Consider the following 23,100-nt stretch of genomic DNA (forward strand, 5'->3'; position numbering starts at 1 on the left):
ATGAGTAGTAAGTATGCTTTATGTGCCACCACTTTTTGTTTTAAGGTGCCTGTCGCGACAACTCACCTCTGCAAATCAGAGTTGCCAACCGCGTTTTTTTTATTTTGTAGCAAAATCAAGTTCTTATATGGGAAAATTTTTTGAGAAATATAAGTATATTCATGGAAATTGTTCAGATCGGACCACTCTAGCTGCATTACAAACCGACCAATTAAATTATGGATAGCCACAACATCCTTTCTAGGCGAGCTAAAGTTAGAATGTAAACCCACTGCACAAAGCAACAAATCAAACAAAGCCTTGGTTGAGCGAACCCTCTATTAGTACTCTATCTTCGACTCAACCGACGTTTGTTTTTTTTTTTAACTTAATATTAAAAACCTCTTATAATAAAGAAATTTTCCTTCCTCTATCATTCTTTTAATATTTTTGAAAAATTCTTTATACAGTTTTTGGCAACCCTTTCATACAGCATGTTCGTTACTTTCCATTTGCATTTTTAATTCGTTGATTAAGATCGTTGCAAGAATGATTAAATAAAAGATATCGCGCTTCTGCATTGTGAACGAAGAAACAGAGTGAGAAGATAGAATAATCAGCAGAACCTAAAAAATCTAAAGAAAATAAACATGTATAGTAAAAAAGAAATGTAAATATTATCGGATTATCGATATTTTCGAAGAATATTAGCATTATATTAGCGTTGAATAATCTATTTAAATATGTACTTCGAAAATTTCTGCTCTATAATTCCTTAGCGGCTGCTTATTATAAATTCCTTTTTATTTTCCTTGATTCACTCATTTTTGATAATATTCATAAGCTACTCATTTAACTTTATTTAACATTTTTCTTTTATCTTTCCAACAATATTTGCCGGTGTTTTCGTGCGTATTTGTATCGCTTTTGTTTCAAGTGTCTTGCCTATAGTCCGTCGACTGACTATTTTTGCTTGTCTCTGTTTCGTCTACGTCACCGGCCTAAACGTCAGCCAGCGCCACTTTTATACCCAACACATGCTATATCGTGTACCCCTTTGACGGAGCTCTCTGTTTGGGGAATCTCGTAGTGCCTCCTGCCGTCACTTGCCGTTTTGTCGTTCATACCTGCACGTGATTGTCGGTTTGCTTAGTTTTTGTCCGTTCATTTCCTTTTGGATCCACGTTTTTGCATCACGCTGTCTTTTTGGCACGTTCTCTTATTCGGCTTTTATGCGCGCACTACCTCGCCTATACAATTCGGTATTTTATCTTATTTTCTTTCTTCCAATTCTCTCTATATATATGTATCTTTTGGCTTTCTTTATTTCATCTGTTTCGCACATTCAACATGCGGCTAATAGTGGTTGCCATGTTCTCTTGTTTTATGAACTCACACACATACGCACATATTGCCTGTATCTGTGTGTCTGGCAAAGTTTTTGCACTTTTCTCTCTCTCTCGTTCATTTCACGTTCTCGAGCTCTCGTGGCATTTCCACGTTTTGTGCGGCTCGTCACACGATTGCCGGTCGTTGGACATTCGTCTATACGCTGCTTATGGTAGCGCTGCAGCGGCACTAATGTTTTCTCGCCAGCCGCCGTCCGCCGTTGGTGTGTCATTGCCGTCTGTTTCGTCTGGTTAGTTTATACAAGTACTCGTCGTGCATTCGGCATTGTTTAGCTGTTTGTTTTCGACCGATTTGTTATTGTTTGCACACCTATTTTCGACTTAATTTTGTATCTTTTATTAAATAATGTGCAATGCAAAGAGGAATTGATGATCGAAATGTTTTATAAAATCGCATTACTGTCGAGTAACTAAGCAAACACATTTGTATAAAATATAAATAGCGAGATATTTGAGTAAAATATATTTCCCACTTATTTCATTGGTCGATTTCAAGTGCGATGCCGCCCACAACAACGTTTTCTTTTTGCCAATTCATTTGAAAATCAGTTTTGCAATTCGAAATACCACAATCTGTTTTATTTCGAGTCTCAAAGTTGGTAATTCGCTTAGAAATTAAGTTTAAGATAAAGAGATCCTCAAGTATATGGAGGTTTTGTGCGACCTGAATCATCAATGAGATTTTTCGTAATACTGACACCCTAATGTCTAATCTTTTGTTAGATATTTTTAGCAGCAAACGGCGTATTTTGAACAATAGGTTGTTCTAACCTCTGATCTCTAATCTCTTAAATTGTGTAACGCCTATTAAACGCAAGTCAGCTTTTCTCACTATTAAAGCGCTATGAACATCCCTTTTCATTATTAACGCATGACTTTACATTTGCGCAAGATCTAGCTACATACCGACAGGAAAAAGTGATCAGCTGCGAGACAAATCAGCATTTACTAGGCTAGAACTAGATGTTATTTGGCCGTAAAGACTTTTCGACAAGGGTAGAATTTAAAGATCGATTTCTCTGCCGGACTTAAGCTGACCACATTAGGATTGTTTTTGACAGCAAGAACAAGCTTCAGTAGAAATACAAGGTGCGTTCCAAAGTAAACAGGACTTTTTGAGTCCCCTGGTGGCGCCATCTATGTACATATATGTATGTCGACTAGTGCGTTAGAATCTGATTGTCCAGTGAGAAAATCGATTGGAAGTGAAGTTATTGCGTCTTAAGTATGTTTGTATTATCGGTGCGAAAATGAGCTTCGAACAAAGAAGCAACATTAAATTTTGTTTTAAAATTGGAAACGTTTCAATTCAAAAACAAGGCAATCATCGCCATTGCCTATCCCGTAGAAGAGTGCTCGAGTGGTTTCAAAGTTTTCAAAGTGGTCGTGAGGACATAAATGACGATAAACATGTGGGCCAATCAAAATCTGTGATCACCGGAAATTTCATCGAAACTGTGCTTGAATTAAAAAAAAATCAGTCGGAATCATCATTGATATTCATGGAAATGGAAATGATAATCTCCAAAACATCGATTTATCGCATTTTGACCGATAGGTGTGTGTACGGTTTGTTCCGCACAAATTGACTGACGACCAAAAATTGTTCTCATCGATCGACGCTTTTAACCGATTATTTGACCAAAAATCACATTTTAACCATTAACCACTCCCCGTATTCACCTGATATGCCACCGTGCGACTTCTTCTTTTTTGAAAAAATGCTCGTTCGATATACTTTTCACCGTGCAAAAAGCTGTATTGAACCAGAAGGAGACTATTTTGAATAAAACAAATTGATTTTGCCGAAAAAACCATTTGTTCTGTTTTTTTTTTTTTTAAGTTCTGTTTATCTTGGAATGCACCTTGTAAATAAGGTTATCGCTGGTCTTTCATCTCTTTTTTACATTTCTTTTATAAATCAACCTTTATTTAATAGTAGAACCTAAAATGGATATTAAGGGTTTAAGGATGGATCTCGGATTTTGCTTCAGTATTGAATTGCTCAAGTACCACTCAGCTGAAAGCACAGATAATGAGGATACTAGTTAGTTATTTTAAAAATCGACAAATACTTGCCTTTTCATAAACTTCTGAGTTATTTTTTCCATGTTTGGATATTGTGAATTCCACTTTCGGATGTAAACAAAAATTAAACAGCTGTTATGACAATTTAACATTTTACCCATTGGTGATCCAAAATTGAAATGTTCGCTGGCTGTTGTGAAACAATGAACTAAAAAACTTAATAACGGTTAATTGCACAAAAATAAATTCGTTGCAATTATACAATTTAGCAAAGAGTAGGACGACCATCACTTTGTTTCAAATCATCACAAAGTACTATATATGCAAACATCAATATGCATATGTATATATTCATATCCATTTGATGCTATATGTATACATATGTATGCATATGTACATATCTATGTATTTTTTGTTGGTTGCGAAACTTTTAAGGAATGCTATTCAAGACTTTGCACAATTGCAAATGAAATATGCAACACCATATTATTGAACACCATGGTGGAGTTTAGTGAAGACGCAAACCCAGTAACGACATTTGGCCTATGCATTTACACCAACCGACCAACAGACCGACCGTCCCTGTGATTGTTATGCTATAATTAGCTCTTTTAATGTCTGTTTTTGGTTGGCGATTTCGTTGTGCTGTGCCTTCGTTTTTGTTGCTCCAAAGCAAAGGTAATTGAACTCTTACACTGAAGCTGTGTCTTCACCACTCGCCAACGTCGAGGTTTGCTTAGTAAGTAGTACGAGTATACATATGTATGTATGTATGTACTCCTCGTACAAGCTTTTACATTCAGTTAGTGGATTGACATTACCTGGCGTACTAGTTGTACGTGTGGCTGACGTTCGTCGCGACGACGCGTTGCTGTAGCTCGGCTATGGCATCGTAAAATTTGTCATATTTTTATTGTCTCCTATTTTCAATAAATATTTATTTGTATTTAGTACACACGGTATGTACATAAAATAGGAGTTTTGCAATTAGTTGCAGCAATTTCATCGCAGAGTAACTAATTTGATTTCTGTTAATTTCTGCGCCGGCGAGCGACTAGCGACAAGAAAGGCCGGGTGAACGAACTATTGCTTTGGTTTTTTTTCTGTTTTTCTTTCGTCTATTTTAATTCCATTTTGCAAAAATTGTTAAATCATAGTTGACTTTAGCTGAGTTGAGCTGAGCGCGTTGGTTGGCCGCGTTGAGCAAGCTAGTAATGCTTAACTGGAATGAAGCTAACTGCGGGTATTTTGTGAATAAATACAGACATGTAGTTATGTCTGTAAGTATTTGCTTATAGGTACAGCGATACCTTTGGCTAATATTTTATAATTGTATGTATATGTATTTATGCATGTGCGTGTGTGTATGTGTGGGGAATTCATATAAACATACATACAATTACGCTCATAACTCTAGTAGCGCTGCTGGCGTTAAGTCCATACGAGACAACACAGTTGTACGTCGTTTTGCTCACAGTTAGCTGCCCTCCCTCTGCCTGCCGGCCTGCTTTATCTGGTCTATTTGTATAGCCTGTACAACACTATTTGTAGTTACTTACTTTTGTATTAGCTGCTAAAATGTTTTTTGTTGTTGTTACAACTATCCAATACTCACTTGTTCATGTTGCTTTTTTTGTTGTTGTGACTGTTGCTTTGAACACCGTTGACTGGCTTATGATTTCATTTGATTTTCTTTCGTTTTGCATTTCGTATTCTCGGCTTTTTTTATTATTATTAAAAGTAACTGTGCTCAACAAATACTTCATGGCAATTTTTCTTGTTTTTGTTAACCGTTACGATTACACATTCGTGTCGTTCGCATTGCTTTCTTTATACCTGTAGATATGCATACAAACTACATATGTACATATGTACATGAATATACATGTATTGTACATACTGGTTCTCAGCTAGTTCTGTCATTCAGGTATTGCAGATATTTATAATTTTATAATATATAAAAGTATTTAAAGGTGTTTGCCAACAATATGTCTTTAAACATGCATATGCTTTTCTGTTTGTACGATTGTATGTTTGTATGTGGAATGTGTCTACTTAGTTGAGAATTTCGTGCGATAAAGGTAAGCCTTTGCTTACTTTAATTATTGCTGTTCAAAAGCGAAACTGCTACTTCGAGTTCTAAAGACCGTGGTAGATAATTATTGAAAGCAAAAAAACAACCATATTAGAATGAAATACATTGGAAAAGAGCAATAAAATAACAAAAATTATTTGCGTGGAATTTGAGGTCGGGAAGAGAAAGGGCAGGGGTAGCTGAGTTTTTAAGGGTTAGAAATAGTTTATCTCGATTTCCGTCAAAACTACTAGTCGCAAACACACTTTATTTTTTATTAGAAAATTTATTTTTATACTCTTGCAACATGTTGCTACAGAGTATAATAGTAGACTGTTCACCTAACGGTTGTACGTATCACCACAAACTGGGATGTTTTATGACATGGTTTTAATGGCGTCCGAGTCAAAATTGGACGATGCGCGTGGCACCGACCACTTTTAGGTGAAACACACGAGACCTTTGATATGGATCATTCCCCCATGTAGCAAACGTATAAGGTCCGGGTGGCCTTACTCCATATGAGTATGGTATATGTGGTACTTTTATGAATCTTAGAGAACATTTTACTGAAAAATAGATTAAAATCGGCTCGATACTACTACCAACTCACACATACTACTTATAAAGATTTTTATTATTTCAGCAAGTTTTATGCCGAATAATGTCGGTCAGTGTATGTGTTACATATATGTATGTATGTATGTACATAAGTATATGGTATATATTGCAATTGATTGTACTTCGATCCCCTGCTTGACATTTTGAAACTCAAGGTATTTCCCGGGTTTTGATTCTTGCAACTCAGCCTTCCTTACATGTTTTATTTTATTTTTAGTTATTATTTTTTCAAATAATAATTGTTGTTTCCCTTTTCTTTTCTATTTTTATTGTTTTTTTGTTTGTTTTTTTATTTTTTTTTTTATTTTTTTTTTTTAATTTTTTGTTTTTAATTTTTAATATTTAATGTTTTGTTTTTATTTTATTTCTTTTTTAATTTTTTTTTAATTTTTTATCATAAGTTTAGTTTGACACTCATGTCACAATTTACATTTGTGTATACTTACATATATAGTATGTACATATGTTTAGTAATTTTGTTTTAGTTATTTTGTTGTTGCTTATGCAGCTCAATCAATATAACTTGACTATACATGTATTTTCTTTTCGAGCGTAACCAAATTAAAAGTACAGTCAATCACCATCGCTACCGCCGAAGTCAGTGTGCACAATTCCAATTTCAGTGGATTTTTCAAAAATATATAATTGAACATGTCAAGCCCATACATACCAACAATAATAATTACAATAAAACAGTATTACGAAAAGTAGAAAAAAAGGCCACCAAACGAATGAGAGAGCTGGCAAGTTGTGATGTTTAGCAACAACAATTGCAAATTAGTGGTATGAAAAATACATACATACACTATGTATAAGTGTATTTGCAAATTATACATCAAGGCACATATGCATTTTTGTATGTATGTACATAAATACGCGCGGTTGTAATCATACAGCAGGGTAGTGTAAGCAAAATGGATTGAATTTGCGCTTACATTTTATGTACAACATACGTATGTATGTATTTAGTATATATGTATGTATTGTATTATATATCGTAGTCCATGCATATGTATACATTTAATTAATGTGTGTTTATTTAATTGGAGACAGTTTCATATCTAAGGACTATGTTTTATATCTCCAGCCCCTAACTGGGCGAGAAGTGTCAATTTAATTCATACTTCAAATACCCGAAAGGAAACAAAAGGAGTATTCTCTATAAACTCGTTTGTAGTTTCAGCGGTCTGATTATATCCTGTTGTGTTGACCATTAACATGAGCTTCTCTTTAAGAATCTTCCAGTTGTCACAGTACTGGTACGAATAGGTGCGCCTTATGGGATTATATAGAGAAATTGAAACCATCTGCTCAAATAACAATTGTTCAATACTAATGGTGCACTTTTTGAAACCTTTTACTAGATTGCAACGCTTGTAATAATAACACTTAAGGCTTCTTTTTTCGAGTACATTGGGAAAACCACACGAAATTTGAAATTAAATTTCCTTACCCGGGAAAATATATTTCAAAAAATGTATTTTGCTAAGTTGGTAAGACTGTCTTTAATTATTATGTCAAATATGAGCGCGATCTGTCAACCAGTTGGTTTACAGAAGCTGCTTAAATCAGTAAACCTTAGTAGTTCGTTGCGATTTTTACAATAGATAAAAATATCGAACAAAGAATTTGTCTAAAATTTTGTTTTTCTAATAAAATTTCGTGTACAGAAGCGAATGTTGGAGAAAGCTTACGATGATTCAGTTTTTTATCAAAAACACAGGCATACGAGTAATACGAAGCCTTCAAAAACGGTCGAGAGATCGTTGACTTCTCGCCGACTTTCGCGTTCTTGCTCGACTCGTCTCGATAAAGCTGCATTTTTTCAAAACGGGTACGATTGTAACCGACTTTAAAGTCAAAAACTCAATGAATATTATCGATCGACCACCGAATGCACCAGATTTAACTCCGAGTGATTTTTTCTTGTTGCCCAAACTGAAATTGCCGCCCCTTAAAACGGAGGTCGATCGAAAAGAAAACAAAATTCGCGGAAGGAGCTGAAGGTCAATCTAAAAAGTGCTTAAAAAAATGTTTCGAATGTTTTTGGAAAAATCGTTGGAGTAAGTGTATTTCAACTGGTGGGAATGACATATATTAATTATTAGGATTAAATATTATTTATTAAATATTTCGGATTTATTATTAAATATTTTAGGATTTATTATTAAATATTTTGCGTTTTATTTACAATTTCCGGGTACTTTTTTGTCACAATTTACATATGTAATTTGAAATTGCCAATTTGTCTTCAAGCAGACATTCAATTTATACTTGGTCTATATTCAGACTCTGTCAATACAACAAAGTTATATTAAACAAATTCATCAGTGAGATACAATTATTTTCTCAAACTTTTGCTCTCTCCAACTATTTAATTTTTTAGTGTTAAAGCTTATCTTAATAGATACAGATCGTACAACTTTTGTGATTACTTTAATTTTTGATATAGATTATTATATATGTATGTGTGTACAATCATATACACACTATAAATACATACAAAAATGCCATACGTGTGATAAATTATTTCTCGATTACAACAATCTCCAGAGTCTCCCATACTTAATTATGCGGCCTTCATTTGATATTGAGAATTATATTTATTTAATAATTTAAGTGATTCAATGCTTCGATTAAATTAAGCGCATATAGCAATTTTTTATTTTATTTTTCTAAATAATGCACAAATAATTAAAATTAGTTGTTGTAAAACGTTATGCTTAGCAATACCTGAAATATGTACATATGTATGTATTTATGTACATATGCCATTATGCATGACACCGAAAAAGTTCGGTTAAATGTTTTGTGTACATTAGTGCTGCTAAATACTTATGTTATATATTTAATCATACATATACATACATACATTTACGCATATGTATATGTAAGTATTTGTTGTACATTTATTTAATTATTTTTTATTGCTTTGAACTGCCATGACTGTACCATGTGAAGATTATAACCTGAAAAAAATATTTATATCGCATACAAAATGCATACATGCATACGTATATTATAATATATACATATGTATACCTACACATATCTTTGGGAAGTGTGAAAATTGCATTATCTTTAGGGGGTAATGCTGTGCGTTTATGTTAATTAAAATATTCATAAGCGTATAGCTTTTCCCCTTAAATGTTATTGCGCTAACGACAATCAATACACAATTTTATGATTATGTATAACATAATTAATATTATAAACTTATACTTTTATACTACTACAAATTTAAATATATTTCTTTAATGTTATATTTTGTTAAGAGTGGGCAAAGTAAAACACGGTATCAAAAGAAATGAAGTTTATTAAGAATGAACTTAGCTCCTATTCATAATGACAACTGTTAATTGTAAGTCCAAGGAATATACAGGGCGTTTCGCAATATTCAAATATACAATTTTCTTCTCAATATATTTTGTATCGTGCCTTTCATCTCATCTCAAGCCGTTTGTTGTTGAGGCCAATGACATCAATATTATCGGCATATGCAATTTATTGGTTTCACTATTTGTAATTTCCGTATTGACTAGTGTACAAGTTTTTCATACATTTTCTGGAGACTCCAGAAAATTAGTGCCTAAATCGCTATAATATGTTTCCACAATTTAATTTGTGCTCACAGGTGAAAATCATGAATACCGTAATGACTAGATATTGTGAACCCTAGAAAAAAATTGTCATTGATCTAAAAATGTGTTTTAAGACTATGTATACAGAAGTTTATCGCAAAAAAAATTTTATCATTCTCGAAATAATTTTTTATACCCTGTGCAGGGCATATTAAGTCTGCCATGATATTTGTAACACCAAAATGGAAACGTCAGAGATTCTATAAAGTATATGTATAGTCATGTGACAACGACCTCAAGTTTCCATGGATTATTGACAAAGACAATGGTGCAATATCCGACCAAATTGTTCAGATCCGACCGCTGTAGCATAAATAAATCAATAGTTTTTAAATATTTAGTTCACTATATTCAGAGCCGACTGTATGTGCAAACATTGTTATAAATATAAGTAATTGTTGCTATTTAAGCAAATGCACACGTATACCATTTAATTTCTGTAAGTTAGTTCTATTTAATGTGCATGTGATGTGTACATGCTAAAGTACTAATATACATACATATGAATGTACATACATATATGTATATGTATATAATAATATTGAAAAACTAATTTTAATTTTTTCTATTTTTTACTTTCAGATTCTGCTCCTAAACGCACACATACACACATTTCAACATATGGCATATAACTTGAACAACGCGCTATCGTCTACATATATTAAATATTTTTTTGCAACAAAAACAAAAAAATAACATATTTGCCACCGCAAATTTTGATCGATTATTTTTGGCTAATGTGTGGATTTATTTGATTTTTTCTTGCAGCTTTGAATGATATGTCACGGCAAAAAATGTCAAAGGTCCCAACAACTTTGTTTACATTGGAAAATAATCTCAAGCAAATAGTTCTGCATAATTTATGAAAATATTAAATCAATAGATATTTTAACAAATTTCGAAAGACACATTTGTAGCCAATTTGTATGGCTAAAACACGTGAATAACACATACATACATAAAGAGAGATTGTGTTGAATAGACCAAAAGAGAGATAGATAGTGAAAGGAAGACGAGTACATAATATATGTTGATACTTAATTTTATAAAGGCAACGCGCAACGTGAATGCACTGACATAAACCAATCTTCAATTGAAATATTGGAAAGGGAAAGACTCCCATTTTCCGCATACAGCAGACAACTACGCAAATAGAAGGATATCAAAGTGTATCGAGTGAAAATACACATACACATCCACAGATATTTATATATACACATCATTTCCTCCCTCCTATATTGGCGGGACGGATAGGAAAACATTTTGATGCTACCTTTAAACGGATGAGCGTATATCTAATAGAAGGAGCGTGTGTGTTGAGAGGTTTGCATTATTGCAACAAGAATCGATCAACAGGCTCCGATCTAGTGTACCACGTGAATTGCATTTAATAAATTAAGTGCAAAGAACGTGGAGCGAAAAGGGTTTTGATTTTTCACGTTCGAAAAATCAGATGGATGGAAATGCACAAAACATGTTTCACGGAAATCATCAAGGGTGAGTCTACCAAAAATATACATAGCGATTAATATGCTTTTAGCAAAGTAAATTTAAATATTTAATCAAATCAAAAATCAAATAATTTTTAAAGTTATTGTCTCTTGCTAATAAATAGAGATTATCACAGTTGCTATATATTATGTTAGGATTTTATTCAATAAAATTATATAAAAAATTAAAATATGCATAAACATTTGAAAAAATTATTTTTGTAAACATTTCAAAAATATAAATATTTTGAATTAAATTTTTTTTAAATTTTTTTACATTTTTGAATTTAAAATATTTTATTTTTCTTATAAAATATATAAGGTATTAAGGTATATAAGGTTTTTCTTATTTTCAACCATTAATATCCATTTACTCCAAATATTCAAATTCTCTACAATTTCTAAATTTTCACTATTTTCTACCTTTAGAGACCCGTACTATCGCTATGATCCCTCAGCTGCAGCAGCCGCAGCTGCGGCGGCAACACCGCGTGCGATGGGACCGCCGGGCGCCTATCCGCCCCGTCACCGGGCTCCGCATCCGCTGCAGCAACAGACCCAGTATCCAACGTATCAACCGACCGCGGATAATATCTATGGACTGGCGGGTGCTGACCAGCACGGCCTTGGTATGGGCGATTTAGGTGGCTGGGGTGCAGCGCCAAGTCAGGTCGGTGCTTATCCAGGTTCTGGTTTGAGCGCGTATGGCCATCCCCAAGCAGCACCACCCACGCAGCAGCGGCAGCCAACCGCACAACCAAGGTAAGTTTTTGCATATGTTTTTATTAGATAAAAAACCAACAACAATAGTGATCTTTCCACATTTCACCACAAATTAATTACGTTTTATTTGCATTAACAGTTATCGTCAGCATATGCCCACCTATGGTCAGCAGGATCAACAAAAGTTAGCATATGCATCGCAGCAAATGGGCATCGGCGGATTATTGCAGCAACCCGGGCCGAGTGTTAGTGCTGCCGGTTACGGCGCCTTGTCACAGACACAACAACCGCAGCAACAACAAGCGCCTACTCCACAGCAACAGCAGCAACCAAACCAACAGCAAGCTCGCTTGCCACATAACTATCCCCAGGCACCGGGTCAACATCCACTATATCCAGTTGCGCCGACATCAGCGGGACAAACCGGTTCTTCTGTGCCGGTACCAGGCGGTCCACAGGGTTATACGCACAGTCCTTACGGTAATCCTATGCAACATCAATCGAGTCGCACTGCTCAACATGTTCCGTACGGTCATTTGGATCAGACTAACCCTTATGGTCAACATGTGCCAACATCGGCTGCACCGACTAGCGTACCAACGCATCACTTAACTGCACAGCAGCAGCAGGCTGGACAGTTAGGTGCGCACGCAGCACCCCACATGGGACCGGGCAGTCAGCAACAACAGCAGCAGCAACAACAACAACAGACTCCAACTGGCTTGCCTCAGTCATCATTGCCTCCTGGTTTGGGTGCGCCACAGCAGCAACAGCCCACCTCGCATATGTTGCAGAGCCAACAACAGCCACAACAGATCCAACAGCAGCAGCAACAAAATCATGTTGGTCTAATACAGCCGCCAAACCAACATCAGCAGCTTCCAGGTGCTGGTTTGCCACCGCCGCATAGTATAGGAGTGCCACCAAGCTACAGTAGTCATCATCAACAGCAGCAGCAGCAACAACAACAACAGCAGCAGCAACAGCAGCAACAACAACAGAATCAGCAGCAACAAAGTAATGTACAAAGTGTACAATCCGCCGCAGCGTCATATTTGTCCTCAGCCAAGCATCAGGCTACGTCATCACAGTTATCATCATCGCCACAATACCGCGCACCATTTCCGCAATTATCCCCACAAATGTCACCGCGGCCACCGACAATGTCACCGCATCCGCAAATGTCTCCGCGACCGGGCATGTCGCCAGCTAAACCGCCACCACAGTCGCAAACGCAAGCGCAAACACAACAGCAAGTAAACTCACCCAATCAACAGCAGCCGACTCATCACAGCATTTCGGGAATGGTTGGTCTTACACCGCCACGTCCACAACTACCAAATACTGGACCGCCAAGCTCCAAATCTAGTGGTGGTCCACCAGTTGTCAACACACTACAAGCACTCGAACAGATGGTTATGCCAACGCAGAGCGTTATGTCTGGTCCGGGCGGTGTACCAATGGAATATCCGTCAGCCTATCGTCAGGCTTCCAGCCACGCCACAATGTCACCAATGGGACCACGCATGCCGGTTTCACCACAAAATCACCTACAATGGAGCCCACATTTGGGCTTGCCACAGCCACAAAACCCCTCTCCATTGAATGTGAATAGTGGGATGAGCGCACAGTCGCAGTCGCAGTTGCAGCTCCAACAGCAACAAATGAATTTATACGCCCAGGCACAGGGTATGACCCATCAGCAGCCACCGGCTGGACATCCATCATCTATTGGACCGCCACAACAGCAGCAGCAGCAACAACAACAACCATCACAGCAGCAAGCGCAACCTCCCCAACCACAACAACAACCTCAGCATCAGCAATTGAATGAGCAGTTACAGCATTCCATAAATGATATTGTGGGTAGTGGTCATCAACATCAACAACAACAACAGCAGCAGCAACAACAACAACAACAGTTGCAACAGCAGCAGTTGCCGTCTATGTCACCTATGCATACACAACAGCAACAGCAACAGCAGCAGCAACAACAACAACAACAGGTATCGCCCTCTACTCAACAACAGCAACAACTGCATCATCAACCACCAGGCTTACCGAGCATCCATCATATAGGTCATCATCAGCTGCCACCAGCTACAGACCATACTACTGCCTCGCTTATGAACAGAAGCGCGTCTGCACATGACCCCACAATTGGCGGTATACCGACATCGCAAGCGCAGCAACAACAGCCGACTCTTGTTCAGTCGCAGCTGCAGCAACAAACGTCGCCACATCAGCAACAGCAACAATCGCCCCATCAGCAGACTATGCTGCAACAGCAGTCGCCAAGACATCACCCACAATTATCACCACATCATCCAACCCCGCCCCAACAACAAATGCATCAACCATATCAACAGCAGCACAACCACCAGTTGCTAGGCGATCCGTTTGCGGCAATGTTAACGGCGACCCAAGATGCACCAGCTAGTCTCCAGTCAAGCTTACAACAACAACAGATTTCACAATTGGAGTCGCAGCCGCCGCCGACGTCAACGCCTACGCAGATCCTAACACAGACGCAGTCAGCGATTCAGACACAGTCGCAACCTCAGCCGCAGGCACAACCTCAGCAGCTGCCATTACCACAACAGCATCAACAACAACAACAACAGCAGCAGCAGCAGTCAACGCAGCGTGATGCACAGCTGCCGTTAACACAGCCGTCTATGTCTCCAGCGCACATTTCGTCACCCATGGCGTCCAGCCCAACTGTGACAGCGCAACAACAGCAACTTCAGCATCAATCGCTGCAAATCCAACAACAGCAGCAGCAGCAGCCGCCACAACAGCCCCCAACACCGACTTCAACACCCTCACATCATTTGGCTAACATTCTGAACGAAACAGCCAACTCGAACGACTCTTCCACATTGGCCGTAGTGGCTAACGACAGCAACAACAGCAGCAGCAATAGTTCGACCAACAGCATTGTCAACAACCAGCCCACCTCAGTGCATGACAGTAATTCGCAAAGCTCGATCAACAGCAGCCATCATCAACAGCAATCAATGTCGGGCATTGATAGTCTCGGCAATGCGGTGTTAAATAGCAACTCGAATTCCGCCACCGCCACTGGACACGGTGGCCTACTGGACAGCGCTGGCGCCAGTCTCTTCGACAACAATTCGATGTCTTCAACAAGCGCCGCCGTGGCTGCAGCATCTTCGGCCGCGTCAGCTGCGGCTGCCATGCTGGACAGTAATTCGCAGTCCTCGTTTATAGGCGCTGCCACGAATATTAATGATTTCGAAAATGCCAGTAAGCTACAACAACAAATTACTGAAAATAAGAATGTCGAAGATGTCACAGCACAGCAATGCGCGACAGAGTTGCCCTCAAATGAACAGTCGGCAGAAAACGGTTTCAAAACACACGACACAACTGCCGATGTTTCAAAGGCTTTGGAGGAAGAAAGTGCATCCATCAAATCGTGCAATGCAACGATTGCAGATGTGGAAATGCCAGAAGAAAGAATTAAGTCGTCAGATACCACAGTCTCTGATGTACTGATGGAGCAAGCAAAATGCTCAGAAGAGACGCTCTCTGCTACAGAAACTGAACCGCAAATGACAATGGTTCCTGAGCAAACGCCCACACAGACAGTGCTGCCACTGACGGAGCCAACTCCAACGCCAGCGCAGCAAACTGCCGCGCCGACAACAGCAGTGGGCGATACCCTGACTCAAATCACTGCTGTACCAAACGTGACAACGGTGGCAACAAATCCACCACAACAAACATTCTCGCAAACACCGCCACAGATGGCGCCAATGCTGCCTCCACTGTTGCCTCACAATCCTATGGCCAATACGCCCGGCATGACTGCTATGGGCTATGATGGTACGCAACAGTTGATGATGCCACCATATGGCGCACCCGTGCCACCGCCGGGTCACATGTATCCGCCCTATCCGCTTTTACATCAGCAAGAAGTTGCGGCACTGCAACAACAATTACAAGAAATGTATTGCATGCCACCGACAGGTCCCGATCACCAAGAGAAAATCATGCGTCTACAGGATCGTTTGAATATATTGCAACAACACGAGCTAAACGATCAATGTACTGGCGCCGGACCGCAATGTGTTCTCTACCAGACCAGCGGCATACCTGCTCTGTATGGTAGCAGCAGTGTACTCCACAGCCAAATGATGGTTGAGAGTCCGCAAGTGTCGAGCACCACCGGTCGTGGTCGTGGTAAGGGTGCCAATAAACCTCGCAAACCGCGCACCAAGAAGGAAAAAGCGGCATTGCAACAAATGCAACAACCTAACAGCGATATTATGGACATAAGTGGCAACATCATGCCACCAAATGCGATTCCAACAACTCAGTTGCCTGTTTCAGAAGATTGTGTGACGCAGGGCGCTGGTGATACGTCGGTCGTGGGAATGCTGGAGTATAATGAAGGTAGCGGTGATCACTCGCAAGACGTTGTGCACTCTGCTAACGAACTCGATACATCTACAGATGATGCAGGAAAGAAAAAGAAGCCGCCGCGTAAGCCACGAGCACCAAAAGATCCAAATAAGCCGCCGCGTGATCGCACACCCAAAGCGAAAAAGATCAAAGATGGTGAACTTAACTCGAGTGAATCGCTCGCTTCAATACGACGACGCAGTGGCGCCAAAAAGAAGAAGAATGGTGAAGACGACGAAAAGGCTGAGGGCAGTGAAGCAGAGGACAACAAGCCGCTTTCCGTCTGCAAATCAGATGCCGCAGAACAAAGCGGCAATGCCACAAATGATGTCTCTGATGGCGGCAATAAGCCTGAAACTACAACATCGGACGATCCCAATAGCGAAGTTAAATCTACCAATATCGATGGTGACGCCCCTGACTACGATGATATACCAGTGTCAAAAATACCAACAACGCGTACGCCTATGGACGATGAGAAGTCTGGAGAAGCCGGTGATGAGACTATAGACTCAATACCTGATTCTGCCGGCGATTCCGCAACCACGCCAAGTCGTAGAAGCAAGAAACGTTCAGGTGGTCGCAATCGTGGTAATAACAGCGATGACGCTACCTACACCACACGTCGCAGAGGTCAGCTCTCTGCACGTGCACTTAAGAAACGCCGTAATCGCGGTCGCATCGTACCCGAATCGGATGGTGAGGATGACACGTTGGCTAGCACGCCACCACCATCACCACCACCCGACTCCGAAACGGACACAAATAAACGACGCTCTTCCCGTAATACCCAACGAAAGAAGTATATTGACGATGTAATGCTACGATTCTCCGACGATGATTCGTCCTTGATGGCTTCGCCGGTTAAGAAAGAAAAGAAAAGTTCGAATGCAGCAGCAGCTGCAGCGGCTGCGGCAGCCATAGCTCCACCAAGCAACGATGCCGACAAAGATGCCAGTGCCGCGAATTCCGGTGCCGAAGGTGAAAGCGCCACTACGGATGAAAAGCCTACAACGGCAGAAACTGAAGACGGAACGGCCACTGAAGCGAGCTCCAGCACAGCAACGGATAAAGACAAGTCCGCATTAGAAGCGCCTCCACCACTATCTTCTAAGCCTAACTACGTGTATATCAATACCGGCGATGAGGATAGTATGGTAGTGCAGTATGTATTAGCGGTGCGCATGGGAAGACGTGAACTTATACCGGATCCACCACCAACACAACCCAAGGCTGAGAAGGATGCAAAAGAAGATAACAAGGAGGATACAACTGTTGAAAAATCCGAAGAAACAGATAAAGAAAAACCGAGTGAAGAACTGAAGAAAGAGGACGAAGATGCAGCTGAAGACAACAAAATGGATGTGGATGCTGAAAAATTAGAAAAAGAATCTGAAAAGACTGATGCCATCGAAAATAACGCAGAAGAAGAAAAGGCTCCTGAGAAAATGGAGATCGACGAGAACGTTAAAAGTAATGATGTTGCAGAAAAGAAAGAAAAGGAAAGTGAAGATTCCACAATGGATTCTAAAGATGCTGAAGTCAAAGATAGCGAAAATAAAGAAGACCATGACAGCGGTAAAACTGAAGACGAAAAGAATGAGGAAGTGGCTACAGAAAACAAAAATGAAACAGAAAAGAACGTGGACGAAGACAAATCCACCGAGAGTAACGCTAATAAACTAGAAGAACCAGAGAAAAATTTACCTGAAGATAAAATTGATACAGAGAGTAAAGATACAGCGGAGAAAATGGATGTTGACGAGGTGGAAGCTAAAGTTGAAGCCGAAAAATCCGATGACTCTGCTAAGCAGGACTCGGATGAGAAAGCTGACGTTTCTGAACCGAAAGAACTTAAAGATGGTGAAGCTGCGTCCGTGACTGAAAAGGATGCAGAGAAAGAAAATGATGGTGAAAAAGCCAAAGAGGAGGACAAAAAAGATAAGAGCGATAAAGATAAAGATGATGATGATGAGAGGAGCAAAGACGCAGATTCTAGCACAACAAAACCAGAACCAGTTTACATCGACGTTGAAGAATTCTTCGTTAAATATCGGAACTTCTCTTATCTGCATTGCGAGTGGCGCACCGAAGAGGAATTGTTCAAAGGCGATCGCAGAGTTACTGCCAAGATACGCAGATTCCAGCAAAAACAAGCACAACAAATGAACATATTCGATAGCATCGAGGAAGATCCCTTCAATCCCGATTTTGTAGAAGTCGATCGTGTATTGGATATGTCCGTGCACACAGATGAAAATACCGGCGAAACGACAAAGCATTATTTGGTAAAATGGAAGTCCTTACCTTACGAAGACTGCACGTGGGAGCTGGAAGAGGATGTGGATGATGATAAAATTGAGCAGTATATGCGTTTCAATAAATTACCACCACGTCCCGAGTGGAAAAACAAAAAACGTCCACATCCCGAGCAATGGAAGAAACTCGAAAAGACGCCCGTCTATAAGAGTGGCAATACGTTGCGTCCGTATCAGTTGGAGGGTTTAAATTGGTTGAAGTTCTCGTGGTATAACTCACATAACTGTATCTTAGCTGATGAAATGGGTTTAGGAAAGACCATACAGAGTTTAACGTTCGTACATTCGGTATACGAATATGGCATACGTGGTCCCTTCCTCGTTATTGCACCGCTGTCGACTATACCAAATTGGCAGCGCGAGTTTGAGGGTTGGACCGATATGAACATCGTGGTCTATCACGGTTCTGTAACGAGCAAACAAATGATACAAGACTACGAGTTCTATTACAAAACCGAAAGCGGTAAAGTGCTTAAAGAGCCCGTGAAATTCAATGTACTAATTACGACATTCGAAATGATTGTTACTGATCACATGGACTTGAAATCGTTCAATTGGCGTTTGTGTGTCATCGATGAGGCGCATCGTTTGAAAAATCGTAATTGCAAGTTGTTGGAAGGACTCAGACAATTGAATTTAGAACATCGTGTGCTACTCTCAGGTACACCACTGCAAAATAATATAAGTGAGCTGTTCTCTTTGTTGAATTTCCTCGAGCCGAATCAATTTTCTTGCCCCGAGGAATTCATGCGTGAATTCGGGAGTCTGCATACCGAAGAGGAGGTGAATAAATTGCAAGCTCTACTGAAGCCAATGATGTTACGTCGACTCAAAGATGATGTCGAAAAATCGCTTGCTCCCAAGGAGGAAACCATCATCGAAGTCGAACTCACAAACATACAAAAGAAATACTATCGTGGTATTTTGGAACAGAACTTTTCTTTCCTCAAAAAAGGCACAACCTCCGCGAATATACCCAATCTCATGAACACCATGATGGAGCTGCGCAAATGCTGCATACATCCGTATCTGTTGAATGGCGCCGAAGAGCAGATACAATACGATTTTCGCGCGCAACATGGCGATGATCCCGAATCGTATTATAAGAATCTTATACAATCCGCTGGTAAAATGGTGTTGATCGACAAACTGCTGCCAAAGCTGCGCGCGAATGGTCACCGAGTGCTGATTTTCAGCCAGATGGTGCGCTGTCTAGATATACTGGAAGATTATTTGGTGTATCGCAAGTATCCATTTGAGCGTATCGATGGACGCATTCGCGGTAACTTGCGTCAAGAGGCCATCGATCGCTACTCCAAGCCTGGTTCAGATCGTTTTGTTTTCTTGCTGTGTACAAAAGCTGGTGGTTTGGGCATTAACTTGACTGCAGCCGACACAGTTATCATTTACGATTCCGATTGGAATCCACAGAACGATCTACAAGCGCAAGCGCGTTGTCATCGTATCGGTCAGCGTAAAATGGTAAAGATTTATCGTCTGCTCTGCCGCAATACATACGAACGTGAGATGTTCGATAAGGCTTCGCTTAAGTTGGGTTTGGATAAAGCCGTCTTGCAATCGATGAATACGCACAACTCCAAGGACGGTAGCAACAGGCAGTTGTCGAAGAAGGAAATTGAAGATTTGCTGCGTAAGGGCGCCTATGGTGCTGTAATGGACGACGACAATGCTGGCGATAAGTTCTGCGAAGAAGACATTGATTCGATTTTGAAACGGCGCACACAAGTTATTACAATGGAATCCGAGAAGGGTTCAACATTTTCGAAGGCGTCATTTGCTGCTTCCGGCAATCGGTCGGATATCAAAATCGATGATCCCGACTTCTGGACCAAGTGGGCAAAGAAAGCGGATATTGATCCGGATGCTTGTGAACGTGACGAAACCGAAGATCTTGTGCTCTCAGAGCCACGTAGACGCACGCAAATCAAACGCTATGGTCACGAGGACGTCATGGAAATCAATTCCGATGACTCATCCAACGATAATAGCGATGAAGAGGGTGGCATAAGTAAGTATGAAGCGGGTATTTGTATTGCTTTCCCTCTTTGTAGTTTGGTATCTTTATTACTTAATTTGCTAACTGTAATTCTTTTCTTAAGGTTTACGTTCAAGACGACGCAAGGAAAAACGCATGCGTGAACGTGAGCGCGAAAAGAAAACAAGCATAAACGACGAGTACATACCAAGAGAGCGCGATGCTTTAGCCTCGCTGGGTTTGGATGAAATCCAATACGGCAATTGGGCCAAATCGGAGTGCTTCAAAGTGGAAAAGGGTCTGCTATCATTCGGGTAAGTGTATAACCGACACAAATTATGCATTTCACACATATTTAATATAAAAAAAAAATATTTTTTTTTACAAGTACAAGTAAAAAATATATATATTATATAATTATCACTCAAAGTAAGCCAACATTCGCTCATTGCATTTTTGCGCAGCGCTTGTAAACATTATTGAGCTTCATATTTAATATGTAAATTTTTCGTTGCAACATTTTTTCCTCTTTCTCCAACATCAATAACTCATCCTTTTTTTCAACATACTGATTTACACTAGGCGCCTGATAACGCTCCAGCTGCTCTTTGAGCGACTGCAATATTTTCAATTCCTTCTTATTTTCCTCCTCCACCGCCTTGGCTTCTCTTTCCAGCTGCGAAACATTCTTAATCACATCCACAGTCTTGTTTGCAATTGATTTCGACTCCTCCTCAATATTCATCATGATTTGCTTCTCCTCCGACATGGCCAGTGATGCTTTGCCAGTGACACTCTTCAAACCCGCCATGTGCGCGTTTTTCTCATCCAACGAATTCAGTAGCTCATTTCGTTTAATCATCAATTGCTCGAAGTCAACGGCGCTCAAGATGCCGCTCAAATCGGACTTGGTTATTAGATCACTGCGCAATTGTTGGCAATTCTCATGTAATGCCGTTATGCGTAAGCGCATTGTGCTGAGCAGCGCGCGTGCATTCTTCAGCCAATTGTTGACGAACTTTTTGAACTTGCGCTCAATTTGTTTTTCACCAGCGTTCTCTAAAAATGCAATATCCTTTTCGTCCTTGAGAAAATGTAATTGGAAATTCTTCATCGTTTCGTCGGTTTCGTCATAGCGAAATTGCAGCTCCTCAATACGTGCATTCAGCAACTTAATCGCCTGCATTGCTGCAAGTTTTAATTAGAAATATTTTTTAACGGTGAAAACAAGCTTTTCTCATTTTATTAAATCTGTGCCTACCTTTGCTCTCAATTTCATTTACACGTTTTTCAACTTCGGTCGTTGCCTTCTCCGCCATGTCGCATTTCGACTTGTAATTTAGTCTATACTCCATTTGACCGCTATGCATACCCGCCGGTCCACCTTTCTTCGAAGCGCCCGTGTAGTTTGATTGACTTGTGTTGTATATGGAGACGGTTTCGGAGGGTCTCGAACTAATTGAACGCCTCGGCGTTGCATTCGATAAACGTGCACTGCCCACGGAGCTAGTTGTAGTCGTGCGCCTTTGCGCTGATGCTGTGATACGCCTAGTCTTGAGCCCGATCAGCATTTTCGGATCATTACGTTCGAGAAAATCGATGAGAAAATGATTCTCCAATTTAACTATAGCCAGTTCGCGGTTTATTTCTTGCACGGCCGTAAACATATCCAAGGCATCATATTTTTCCAAATACTCATCCTTGGCTTCCTCATTCATCAAACGGTAAAGGTCCAATTGCAGATTATTGATGAATGTCTCCAATGTAAAATCGGTAACGGCACCTTCATTTATTTGAAATGGCAATTTGCCACGAACTTCCAAACTGTTGGGGCGTTGTGTGGCATAAGCGGTAAAATCGCCATCCGATTGCTGCACTATCGACATTTTGAGGATCGTTGGAAATAGTTAAAAATGTGAGATACGTACAGCAGCAGGAAAAAATGATTTTGTTTGATTTTTTTTTTGTATTTATTATTTTTTATTATTTGAAATTCAATTCGAATATAAGTTCTATCGATAAATGAAATACAGGGTGTACTGAGAAAAACATTTTTTTCTTTAATTTATTTTGGTTTTTTTTAGGATTTCTTATTTTTTGTAATATTTGAAATTCATTTCGATAAAACAGATACATTGTGTACTGAAAAAAAAATATTCTTAAATTTTTTTCGAAAATGCTGAGTAGTTGCTTACAAAGAGTGCTTAGAAACATACGAAATTATATAAATTTCGTTAGTGGTTTTAAAAATGATGACCAACCATGCTAATATTGAGAAAACTTTAGGTTTTCGCTGAGTAAAAATCTTCTCAAACACTGATTGCTTCTCACATCACAACAACAAATAACTTTAATGTAAAATAGACAAATAATGTCATCTTTATTCCTTT

General features: G+C 39.5%; 2 protein-coding genes across 13 annotated transcripts in view; one reads left to right on the forward strand and one right to left on the reverse strand.

Annotated features, from left to right (window-relative positions):
* Nucleotides 1–23,100, forward strand: part of LOC120767756 (serine-rich adhesin for platelets) — a 75,396-nt gene that overhangs the window by 8,552 nt on the left and 43,744 nt on the right. For 11 of the 12 annotated variants that reach the window (XM_040093972.1, XM_040093978.1, XM_040093980.1 and 8 more), the window contains exons 2-5: nucleotides 10,521–11,249; nucleotides 11,672–12,004; nucleotides 12,105–20,743; nucleotides 20,835–21,024. In XM_040093972.1, the coding sequence (XP_039949906.1) occupies nucleotides 11,206–11,249; nucleotides 11,672–12,004; nucleotides 12,105–20,743; nucleotides 20,835–21,024 (9,206 nt within the window). In that variant the 5' untranslated portion in view covers nucleotides 10,521–11,205. Of the gene's footprint in view, nucleotides 1–10,520; nucleotides 11,250–11,671; nucleotides 12,005–12,104; nucleotides 20,744–20,834; nucleotides 21,025–23,100 lie in introns of those variants that run through there. The other variant, XM_040093982.1, reaches the window with a different exon arrangement.
* LOC120769466 (MAR-binding filament-like protein 1) lies at nucleotides 21,156–22,685 on the reverse strand. Its single transcript, XM_040096479.1, has 2 exons — nucleotides 21,972–22,685; nucleotides 21,156–21,898 (listed from the first exon to the last, which is right to left on the reverse strand). The coding sequence occupies exons 1-2, from the start codon at nucleotides 22,594–22,596 to the stop codon at nucleotides 21,156–21,158; spliced, it is 1,368 nt and encodes a 455-aa protein (XP_039952413.1). The 5' UTR covers nucleotides 22,597–22,685.

The sequence above is a fragment of the Bactrocera tryoni genome, chromosome 2 (assembly GCF_016617805.1).
Source record: "Bactrocera tryoni isolate S06 chromosome 2, CSIRO_BtryS06_freeze2, whole genome shotgun sequence".
Lineage (NCBI taxonomy): Eukaryota > Metazoa > Arthropoda > Insecta > Diptera > Tephritidae > Bactrocera > Bactrocera tryoni.